The sequence below is a fragment of the Atta cephalotes genome, assembly GCF_000143395.1.
Source record: "Atta cephalotes unplaced genomic scaffold scaffold00048, whole genome shotgun sequence".
In the NCBI taxonomy this organism is placed as follows: domain Eukaryota; kingdom Metazoa; phylum Arthropoda; class Insecta; order Hymenoptera; family Formicidae; genus Atta; species Atta cephalotes.
Window position 1 is genome coordinate 2,324,724 of NW_012130112.1, and position 13,261 is coordinate 2,337,984.

A 13,261-nucleotide genomic window follows, 5' to 3' on the forward strand; every position below is an offset into this window, starting at 1 on the left:
ACATCAATGTCAGCTGGGAATAATCAATTCGTTGAGACAATTGTTCGACAATTGTACATAGAAATAATTATTTGAAACATTTTTATTATACAATATAATGTTAGCAATTTTCAGTATTTGAAATTAAGGACTCGCTCTTTAAGATTTATTTTAACTCTTACTTCAATTTTAGCAAGCAAATAAAAATTAGAACATATTTTATTGATCGTACAAATATTTAAATTATATTAAAAGAAATTGTTATAATTGTACTAATCTTATAACACGTTCAGACAGAAAAATGGTAGTGTCCACAAACAGAAAGTGGTATATAAATATAATTATATTATATTTTTTATACAGGTATCACTAAGTTATAAGTTATATTCTACATTCCACTCACGATTTCTTCTTAAGACTCAAACTCACAAATTTTTTTAAACGCAGCGAAATGTAGCTTCGTCGATCCACTTTTCGGTTTAATTTATCGGCGACACGTGAGGGAGAAAAATATCTCGCGTAGTACGCTATGGATATCGACCGTCGTGGAAATAGAAACGGATATGCAGTCGCCCTATTTTTGGGGTACGTAATCGATATCCGGGAGGTGCGTATGGCCGCGAGAGAAATTCTCGAATCAGTTCGTTGAGAAGTTAATCGTTCTCGCAAGCTCGAGAACGTGTCACGACTTTTATTTTTCTCTTCGTGAAGAACGACTGTTGTAAAGATGTGCAATGTTGCTTTCAAGATTGGTAGATGGCAAAGCAATTTGTTAACCAACGCAAGAGATAATTTGATGCGAGTCGAAGAAATTTCGTTCATGCGACTTTTATGATTAATTTGATGAAGTGTCTAATTTTCTTTCAGTGAATTGAGTTGTCTTATACGATAAATGATATTTTTTCCTAAAAATCAGTTTAAAAGAAATATTAATTTTTGAATTGCTAAGATTAAGTCATGAACGTATGAAAAACATAGTAACAGCAATTATAAAAGTGACAGTTATATATAAGTTGTAAGATATTTAGAATTAATATTCATAAATAAATAAAATAATATATAAATAAAACTTATACAATTGTCATATCATAATTACTACTACTAGTCTTTTTCTCTGAGTACACAGAAAAAATTAATTCAGTTTTCTGAACAAATTAATTATTCTAATTTTTCTTTAAAAAATTATTGTTGTAATTATATTTCATATTATGTATATTTCATAGTAATCATAACAAAGCAAATTACAATTTTTAACTGTAAAAATAATTTTTCTTTGGTACATAATTTATCATACACACATGCAGTAATAAGCACATGTAATAAACATTCTATAATAATCTTTTTATAAAATACACTACTTTGATTTTGTGTTAAACGAAATCACAGTAATATTGTAACATTGCATATGTTATACAATAATTCTATAATTATGGATACGCCAGAGTATCTTTATTAAAATAAAATCGACTTAAAATTGACCATAAAATACCCTATTGAATTTAAGATCGAGGATTCTGGGGCAATCTGTATTTAAAAGCTATTGGTTTTCCAGACATGAACGATACTATTTTAAAGAGTTCCAGGTCACCCACCCCCCATGAAAGTGTTAAAACTTTCCTCGGGCAGTGCGCATGATTCCAACAAAAATAGATTCCCCGGCCGTGTATAAACCGATTACTCCCGAGGGAAACCATTCCTCTTCCGAGAAGAGGAAGAAGAAGAAGAGTATATGTATTCATGGTCGATAGAAAAATCCCAGATCGATCCCTACTTCGGATTCCTCAGGACTGCGGTCAGTTTCAAAAAAGAAGTTACAGATCGTGCCTAACCCTTTGAACTCTCGCAACTTCTTCACCGATAGCGTACATCGAGGTTATTTGTTTCGTAAGAGATATTGCGTCCACCCCTGTATGTCCCACATAGATCGCCGGTGACGGATAAGATACATCCGAGCAATCGCCAATTCGGTTTAAGTTTTATATCATATATAAAATTCTTTATTTATTCCACATCTAGTTAATTTAAATGTAAAACCAAAATCATATAGAATATAATTTGATAAAATTATTGAAACAATTGTCAAAGTAATTATAATATGAAATCGTTCTTGCGATTAATATCATTGTGTTGGTTTATATATAATTTATATTTTCTTAACTTTAATTAATCTATTTATATATTTTATACACTTATTAAATTCATAAGACTTAATTTGAGTTATTTTCTGTAGGTTATCACCATTTAGCTCAAGAAATATATTAAAATTAACTCAAATTTAGTTTATTATTGTCTAAGTGTAGACATTAATATGAACGTTGTTTACTTTGAAATCAACTACAGAAATGGATTCATCTGCATTTTGACACAAATGGAAATTAAAAATAATAAAATGTTATTTTTTAACTTAAGATACCATTGCTCTTTTAATATCTAACAATATAACATGTAATAGAGAGATATCTTGTCATATATTATATATTTAATCGTGTACTGCAATTACTCCGGTACTAAAAATTAATAAAAGCCTCAATTGTACTAAATCGTCGGTTGTATGTTACAGATCATCTATTAATACGGATTTGCCAAACGAGATTCAAGCGGTGCGACTACCGAATGACATCACTCTCTAAAGTTATTTATTACAAACGTGAATGAAACTGTTCAGTGTGACAATCGTTGATAAGAGGCAGCCCGGGAGCTCGAGGGTGAAGGAGGATAGGCCGTTTATGGTTGTTCCGATAACCCGCTGTTTTCCAATCGCACGTGCATGTTGGTACGCTCCTCTCTCAATTCTTGCATCGCGTTCGCCGATCCCGTGCTCCCATCGCTCTGCGTTTGCCACGAGTCCACGATATGCACATGAGGCAAAGAAGAAAAAAAATGAATCAGAGATCCACGAATTTAATGAACCGCGCGCGGAGTTTATCACTACCGGCTGACGACCGGAGTGGAGCTTTACATTCGGTACTTAATTTCTTATCGTACGCAATGGTAATGAATTTAATGATATTCCCAAGGTGTATTTATGCTATTTTGATGATAAAGGATAGTAATTGCGCATAAAATAAATTAAAATTTCATATAGCTAAGAAATGAAAATGAAAAATTGAGAAACAATTAAGAACCGCAAAATCTCTCATTCTACTTCGATTTAATAAAATACTAATGGAAAAGATACTAATGGAATTTATACTAATTAATTAATAATTTAAAATTTGTAAGCTGTTTTGAAGCGATGACGAAGGGATTAAACGTAATGTGCGTTATTCGCAAATGAAAGTAGCGTTTGTTAAAGCTTTATATAGTGCTCCTAGATAACATTCGACACGATAGCTTTGGGATTTCATTTTGTGAAAAGCGATGAAGCGATCGGTCGTGCAATGTTGATAGTACTATATATATAATTTACGCGTTTTTATGATTATCGAACGAGAGAATTAAGTGCAAGTTATTACAAGTGTTCTTGTTTCGCGTGCAGCATCCGTCGTGAAATGATTTCGAAGAATTATATTATCGCGCGTTTATCAGCCGCAATGAATCGTTTATTTGCAGCGAAGTAAGTGTTTACGGGCAGCAAAAGTTAATATCAGCGAAAGTCTTAACATGCGTTAATTATCGGGGTTCGCGATTACGCGGGAATTAAGATTACGCCACAGATTATGCTTCTTATAAGCATTCTTATACGATAGCAAGCAATAAAATTTGCAGTCATGAAAAAGAAGAAAAAAGAAATCGTACGATAATGCCATCGATGATATGCAAAAATGTAACGTGGAATTTTAGTCTCGCATAATCGCGTTTTTCTTTTTATAGGCATTTTACGTTCTCTTATTTCATTATCTCGGGATAGGCGATAAATAAAATATAAGCGAAGTACGAGAATTTATAAGCTGACGTAATGCCGGGAAATGTAACGATGGAATCGCAGGCGGCACCGCGGCTGCGAAACAGCACGCTCCAAATCATAACACGTATAATTAATTGAAGAATCATTCATCGAATTGACCGAAGCCTTTCATTCATGCCTCTAGTGAGTAATCTTAGACCTATCATTCACGGGATATCGCCCACGCCATCATGAGATACGTTTACCAGCTGGAAACCCGTGATGTGCGTTTTAGAGAATCTTAGACCAAGCTATCCCTATTGAAATTATCGAGAGATTATAACGAAAAATATTAGGTTTTTAACAAGTATTTTCCATTTTCAAGAATTAACTTAAAAAAAAAAATTCGTATTTATTTATTTATTAAATTTATATTTTTAATAAGTGATATATAGAGAGATTTTGCTGAAGTATCCAAAAATGTAGCTAAATGCAGATCTGAAAATAATTTTAGACTATAGAATAAGACATAGATTCACGAGGCATTAGAAGTCAGCGCCAATACTGATTTACGCAAATATAAACCAACGATAAAAATATATAAATAAAATTTAATTCCTTCTGGAGGAGTTTAAAATACACATAAAAATTGTTAACAAAGTTTAGATATTTCTATTATATAAGAATTGGTATATAATATCAAAAATATATAGAAACATTAAAAAACATAAAAAATATATAAAATATCAATATAAAAAACTTTTTATTTTAATTAAAAATATATATTTATAATTAGATATTAATAATTCATGAGTAAATCCATGAATATTTGAAGCACAAAATAAATAAAATCAAAACTTAAGAATTATTTGACAATCTCTAATATTATCATACTTGATTTTCGAAAATATTATCAGATCTAATAAACGACATATTAGTCGCTGATGCGAGTAACTTTGACATTTATCGACAGCGCCTACGTGTACGTCTGTTTATATTACTATTACTCATAATGGAGACCAATGTCGCACAACGCACGATGCAAATTAGTATTTGCAGTCGCCTTGGGAACATTATTATTCCACGCCTGCGGTTTGTTATATGTATAGACAGTCGTCTGCTTGTGCATATGACATCATACTCTAAAGCCATTTAATACGAATATGTCAGTGGCCACTGTTGACCGCCTTTCCTGCTTTCATCCTAACGCGTGCCGCATGGAATGTGTCATGCGTGAAAGAATCACGGATGAAGAGACAGATACAATTTACGTGTAATTATATGTATCATAACTGGTGCGGTTTAATCGTAATTTAAATATTCAACATTAATAATACATCAAAAGCATTCTCTGAGAATAATATTTCTTGTAATTTGAAAAAAATTAGAGAAAGATAAAAGATAAAATCATTTACTATATGATTCTCTCTAAAAATATATAATAATATCTGATAAATCTTTAGATCTATATTTCTTGATATATAAAATAAAATTGATATTTAAAATAAAATCCGAAATCAAATTTTAGTATAATATATAATTAATTCTTTATAAGAACTATTTTTAAAATTTTATAAAAACTGTTTTTTTTATTTTATTTTAAAGAACTTTGTAAGAACTATCTTTGAAGATAAATTGCTTTATAATATTCGTGGAGCTTCTATTAAGCCGCAAATGAAAATAAATAGGAATGCTTTTGAATAAATGTGATCACTTTCAATAACAGTTGATCATACGCGCACCGTAACAAGTGACAGCATCGCGTGATGTCATTAACAATCATCGCGCCTACATTGTCACTAACTGACGAGACGATAATAATTATGTCCAGCTCGTCGAAGCTAATTTATATTTTATCATGAGGTAATCCCTACTTCGTTATTTTCGGTTACAATCATAAGCTACTTCATTCGTTCCATATAACTCTAAAAATAACCAAGACTTTCAAGCGATTTGAATTTCGACAAAAATAGTCTTACAAGCAAATTTTATGTTCCCGACGAGTCGTAAAACAACTAGTAATACACACTTTTCACTCCTTGTTTTCCAAGTTAGTTTCGCAATAAATTTCACATATTTATAACAGTAAATATCTCTATTATATTCCAAATTATAATAACTTAAACTACTTATTATTTTTAATAATTAACATTTTTTTCCAATTTTAAGATTGTTTCGTGTAGGAATAAATTCTTGCAATTTACAATTCCTTTTATAAAAATTTAACAAATGAAATATCTTTGAAAACTATGTTTTTTATTTTGATTATATCAGTTAAGTATATAATATTTAAGAAATTATTTTCAATGGTTATGAAATTAGCCAATGTAATTTTAATAAGTGCACATATTATTGAATTTGCGCGATGTAGGAATTACGATGATCTCAGTTTTCAAGTCTTAAAGACAAATGTGTCATTGATAATTTGTGAGCCATTTATCTACTTTCTATTTCGCGTTTATCGACGTCTATGAGTCTGTTTCTTTAAATAAATTATACGTGACTGCACGATAAGTATGGGAATATATAATTATTAACAGAGAAGTTTCCAAATCTGATAGATTATAAAACGTTATAATATATTGTATTAGTATATGATTTTTTTAAATATAGTTTAAATATATTTGTATAGATTGAGCTGAATAAAATTATTAATACAATTATATGATCTTTATGAAACGCATTGATTGGATTAATTTATATAATCTATCTTTGTGTTTATTTAAAAAAAAAATTTTATTCGAATCACGTCATCATAAAGTGGCAGGCTAGTCAATAAGAGTCAATTACAAGCTCGTACAACAATAAATTAATTTCAAGAGTGACGTCATTTGTTTGAAGTTTATGTTATTGCATTAATATACCTATAATAACGCATTTCGAATAAACAGTATAAAAGCTTCAGAGTAGTTTGCGTTATATATTTTAATTAAATTTTTGTACTTATGAAAATGAAAAAGATGAAGGCAATCTTAACCTGTGTTTATGAATTATTAATTATTACGCATTATCTATTAATGTAATGACAAGAATTCTATATACAATTTTGCTTTTGGATTGTTTTACAGTTAAATTTTACACCCATATTATAATGAGATATTATAACGATATATTACAATATGTCATTGACCGTTAATGGCTTCCTTTCTTCACGATGACGTATTCAATAGTATATCATCTTAACAAGTCTAGACAAAATGCATCGAGAGAGATTTGAAGTTAGCTTTCAAATACGAAATATGTAGCTGCTGTTAAATGTATCCTTTAAAATTGCCGCCTTGTCATTTATGCTATCAGATGTCATTACAAAACGGAAGATTAATAACAATGTGTAAACGATGTGTTTGGGTTCAATTGCGTGAAAACGTGATGTCATTCACGGGAATGTTGAAAAAGCACTGTTATCCAATAAAGCGAATTAAAGAGTGAATTTATAAGTACGATGAGTCGCGATAATAATTTAAAGTAAAGGAAGAGCATTAGCGCAAGAGCGTTAATTATACGCGTAGATATTTTTTTTATATATAGTGTATATCTGTAATAAATTTTGTTTTAATTTAATTTTGTGCAATGAAATTACTCTTGCATTAAATAATAAGACAAAGAAACTCAATCAACACTAATTAAAAGTAACATAACATTAATGTTCGTATTTCAACAATATAAATATAGTACATGGTTTTTACATTATATTACATAATTATATTGTTGAGTGCAAAATTATAACATTAATGTTTGTTATTTTCATTATTTTTAATTAATGACGACTGGGTGTAGGCTAGACACGAATATGGCTTTTCTAAAGTAGAATTACGTTATATAAAATAGAATACATATTATTTGTTCGATTTCCGCGGTGTATAAGCACGTAGATAAAACTGTTTTACATATTCCGTAACGTAATCTTTTAACGCGGACATATTTTGGGAAACCACGCAGAGCGATATATAACATTTCGAAATATTGGATCGATGCGGTGGGTGTAAGTTTATGATGCAGACAAAACATATTTGGTTTATCTTCAGATCTCGAGTTTTTTATTGTTAGCAAATATGTTAAGACAGCTCTGAGCATCCTTCCTTAAACTATAATAATAGGCTTAAATAATACAACACGTATCAAATGCGTGTGCCTAAATGTTACAAAGCTTTCTTTCCGAGCATGAATCATTTCATTATAAAACACTCTCTTCTAATTCCTAGACCCCGATTTAAGAGACTATTTAGAAGTGGACAGCGTGGATACACTTCACGACAGATGTTCGTCTAACACTTTGTCATGTTTCTTTGTCTGCAAAATGAATATTTGATCCAGACTACGCACAACCCACAATGCTTGTCTCCTTTAGGAGAAAAACAGGAAAGCTTTATCGTTATCGCAACAACGGCATGCAGACTCTCTTCGTACAGTTCATCGTCAACCTACATTACGGTTTCTGCAAATTATTTCGTAATATTGCCGCTTGCAATAAATATCCTTATATTGTATTATCGCGTTAGGCATTTCTCTACAAGGTTACGCAAGTATTTTATTTCACGCTGTTGTGATATATTATTACGCTACTGTAATGTTATATAGATAAAAATAAATAGCTATAAATGTTCTCTCCAATTCGTTCTGTAGAGATAAATAATATAATTTCGTCGTTTTCTTGTCAAATGTTTCACCTTTATATTCAATATTTTTGATATAATTTTAATATAATGTAATTGTTTTTTTTGTGAATGTATAATAAAGTTTAATAATATCATGAGCCAGACAAAAATACTTAAACAAAGCGTAGCAATGTATATATTGATTTTTTGCTGAATAATTTAATAATAAAAAACCTACGCAATGAATCTTTATCCGAGTTCTTGCGTCGACCAAAAAATAAATATAGCTATTATAGCTAGAGTTTGGGCGTGCTAGAACAAGATACTATCTACAATGATTCATTACGAATTCATTAGAATTTTGGAAATTCAAAGTAGAAGATAATGTTAAATATTGTAGGTGTAGATAAATTTGTTTGAGTAGCATTATAATTTATCAAAGATATTTTTATGTGAAAAAAAGAGAAAAGAAAAACTTAAAATCTTAACCTTTTATTTGAATGATTGAAAGTTTTTAGGATTTTAATTTACTTTAATTATTTATAGATTTGATAGATACATATTATTATTATTGATATATTATTTATTGTACGTTTCTTTCTAGTCTGTGCAAAATTTCATTGTGTTATACTAGCTGGAATGTCAGGTGAAAGGTCGATTCAATTCATTGTGAAGCGAGTTCTCACGATTTTGAATGACTTTGATACAATGGTGAGTGACCTGTCCGAAGAAATAAGGAGACGCAGACTCACTGACTACTGGGCAATGCCCTTTTCTATTATATCCGAAAATTTTCTTTCACGTTTTCCCCGACGAAAATACGTCCTCTATCCGGGCGTCGAAATCGCCCACGTATCTGTTTACCGGGTGACTTCAACGACATCGGTAAATATAACTTGTTTTTGTGTAAATTATGCAAATTATCGTTGAGTATATTATTATGTTGATTGCTATCTAATCTGAATAAAAAAAATATTATTTGCACAAGAGTAATAAATATAAACACTGTAAGAAATATTGTCAAATTATTTTTCACATGAATAAGTGTATTATTATATTAAATGTGTATCTCACATTATTCATATATTATTAATAATTAAATAAAATCATACTTTCCTTTCTTCGTATTACTGCCACAATTCTATATAATTGACCAAGAAGTAAATATTATCATGTTAGAAGTATGATTCACGTCAACTCAAGAAGTATATATTCTTGGTCGATTACATGAAACAAATTGATCGTGAATCCAATTATTTTCTCAATAAAGCACTTCGAGATTTAGCTAGAAAGATATTGACGTTTCGCGATATTACGGAAAGTGGAGCTGGAATGGAGGAGCGTACTCTATAGTCAGCATATAGATACACGCATCGTCATCGATTAACTGAAATGCCATAACGTCTATTTTGCAACGAGATTATGTCGAATAGCTGCAGTTTCAGGCTCTCGGATTACACGGCGCCCAGAGTCATGTTGATGGATGCTTTCCACACGGGTCTCTTATGTTACTATCGGTTTCACGCCCGATTTAATCATCCGTTACACATCGCTCGGTCTTCCCTCTGGTCTTTATACGAACCAGTTTGTTATACGAAATTTTGTATTGGCTAATTGCGCGTTGTGCTCATAGTGGAATCACATCACATTCGTCATCTACCTCCTGTGGAGACTGATTCTATGGGACTGATTTGTTCTGATTGTGAGAGAGAAACGCAAATCTTGAACTAATTCTCAATAATTTCTTCATAAATATTTTTTTTCGTGTAAATATGTTATATCATTCCAAAATTATTATATATCAGTATTATTCTATTGTAAATTTCACGCAAAAAATATTTCTATCGACTATGCTTTAATTAATATATTATTAAGGAAAGTGCGTGTTTTTTTAACAACTGCGTATATTTTCAAATTTGCGACATAGTGTGAGATTGATATAAAAAAACTAATTTTTTTTACTATGTTGCGAATATTTTGGAATATTGTATGTAAATAATTACGATTAATAATTTCAAATCATTGTAATCTAATAACGTCTCAAGGCAAGATATTCGAATCTTGAATATTTCTCGCTTCAATAAGCATGAATAATATATGCCAAATCCATAATGATGCGTTCAAGGATATAAAGTGATGATTTTGTCATCGGTGTTTTGTTAGGATTAAAATATAAATTTTTCGAATATTTCTATTAATCTAATTTTTCCCCTATCTATCTAATTTTATTTACAACACTAATATTGTGATCGAAAATCAAGAACTACATAATAGAAGTAAATATGATCGTCTGAATTTTATTCGTTTAATATGAAAATTATGTTTTTATTGTCAATGTAACTTCAAAAACTCAAGCAGTTGCAACGAGAATATAATAATAGATTAGTATCTTGCACACTAAAGACTTATAATTAAATAATCTTAAATTAAATAATTTTAAATCAAACTTTTTTATCAGTTAAAAATAAAGTAAATAAAACATTTTATAATTCATTAATTTCATTAATTTTATGAATTGATCACTAATACTCAAGAATTATATTATATAAATTTCAAATTGACGCGTGTAATTGCGAACAAAAATAAATAAAGAAGGAAAAAGATTGCAGATAATTAGTCAGATGAAGCGATTGATTATCAGGATTATTGAGATAATATCATTTCGGCGCTGAATTGACGAGCGATAGATGAAATTAATTCCGAAATTAATTTCGAGAGGCGAATATTTATGCCACGACATAACAGCAGGTCAATGATTTAAAGAGCTCTTCTGATATTCCCACGCATTGTCCGGTTAGTACGAAAGGCTAGAATTAGGCTCCGTAGAATCTATCTAAGAGTGATTGAAGTTGTCCCAGATGTGGAGCGATATCAAACTATTTCTCTGGTATGTCGTCGCCATCCGCTACGTTAGCAAAACACACCCACGTTCGTTAGCATTGGAACGGCTGAGAGTTGATGACTGCATAGGACAATAGTATCTTATTTCATGAATGAAATAGAGACGAGAAAAGAAGAAATAATCTGCAGTAAATGCAGAAAAACTTGGAGATTAAAAATAAGAAAAAAATTTCAATTATTCAATTATTCGCAAATATTGAAATCTAAAACAAGACTTTAGTCAATTAATTCTCTTTTCAATTATCAAATAATTCCTTTTTAAATAAATAAAACAATTATTGGTTTCCAAAATTAAACGTTTGATTGTTCGAATGTTAAGTCGTAAAGATTCATGTATGTGGGAGAGAAAGAGGGTCAATTTGGGTCAAAAGTAAAAAAAGTGCGGCTGTAATTTTCGCATTATGTATGTTTCACTATAAATAGATGCTCGATAAATAGCGTTGAAATTTGTTTCAACTAGAACTGACTTTTATAGAAATTTATCATGTACTTCGAAGTGCGAGCCTTTGGTAGCGACAACCAATTTTCGCGCTTATGAATCATCTCTCAGATGGTAGGAAGTAAAATGAGAACATAAATTGTTAAAGACTCTAACTATTATCTAATAATACTATATATAAAAATAATAAATAGAATATGAGAAAAATAACAAGATGCCAAAAAAGAAATTAAATTAAAAAGATATTTTTTATATAGTTTATTATTTAACAAATTCTGAGGTTGTTGACTTCGATGTCAGAACCCTTAAATCCAAAATGGCGATTCCAATATGGCCGACTAAAATGTGGAAAGCAGTAGAGATCATATGACAATTCTGTTAAAGATTAATATCAGACAATCAAGAAGATAATTGTTTAGAGAAATTGATTACCTCAAATTTCCAAAATACTCTTTTAATAAAAACATTCGAAATTTCCATTGAAATTATATGAGAAATGATTACTATCACGATGGATAGTTGAGATATATAAGAGAGATTATTGCAAATGAATTATGTAATCACAATATCCTCAGATTCGTTTCGATTATAACTACGACCTCAATGTTGACAATTTTGAATAGCGGTAATCCGATCGACGCATAAAAATGTGCTGCGTAGAAATTCGTCACAACGTGATCTTTAGTGTGCGTTCAATTTCCGGTTCTCCAATTTACACGGACTTCGAACTTTGATGTTTCCATCAATCCCACCATCGAGCTTACCGCGTGTCATCCACCTGACTCATTGGTCTTTAACGATCCTTCAGAATATTCACGATGATTAACGCGATATCGCATGCATTTCTCGCGCCGGACCATCGCTCGATCGTAACTCCTATCATCCCCCAAAGACAAAAGCATTTCGTCGAAAGGCGTTTCAGCGTAATTATTGACACGAATTCGCGGTGGTGCGCGATACATTCCAAGGACGTTTCGTACTCACCACAGCCTCGGCGATCGGTATCCACGTGGCGACGTGCACCAGTAGGGCAAGGACGCAGGTGACTCGCAGGACAAGCGGAACAGGCCGCGAGATTCCGTGATTCGCATCGCCAATGATTCTTGACGCGACCCTGGGCCGCATCGTGCCGGCCTGGGGTCCTCCTCCTCCTCCTTCTCCTCCTCCTCTTCTCTATCTTTCGATCAAATCTGCAGGTTTCGCGGATAGTTCCAGGGGTTGTCTCACCTCCGGTCCTTTCTTCGTTCTCGCGGCCTCCGAGAGTATCTCCAAGTTCGTTCTCGTCAGTTTCAGCGGCGACGACGTGCGGTTCAGCAATATCGTGCTGAAACGGTGCCGCTAAGCTCGTCGTCGGCCAGCCTGTCGACGCACCGCGTGTGCGAAGGGCCAGACAGACGGCCCGGTTAGCCCGTCCTCCTGATCGCTACACACAGACGGGCGGACACAAAGCAGACCCGAAGGCGGCGGAGGAGGTGCTCGCTCTCTCTCTTCTCTTCCTCTTTCCTCTTCGTCTCTGTCTCT

General features: G+C 31.7%; 1 protein-coding gene across 1 annotated transcript in view; it reads right to left on the reverse strand.

Annotated features, from left to right (window-relative positions):
* LOC105622808 (collagen alpha-5(IV) chain) overlaps positions 1 to 12,865 on the reverse strand; it is a 54,930-nt gene extending 42,065 nt beyond the window's left edge. Inside the window, exon 1 of the mRNA XM_012204218.1 lies at positions 12,725 to 12,865. Within this exon, the coding sequence (XP_012059608.1) occupies positions 12,725 to 12,865 (141 nt within the window). The remainder of the gene's footprint in view (positions 1 to 12,724) is intronic.
* Positions 12,866 to 13,261: the final 396 nt, after the last annotated feature.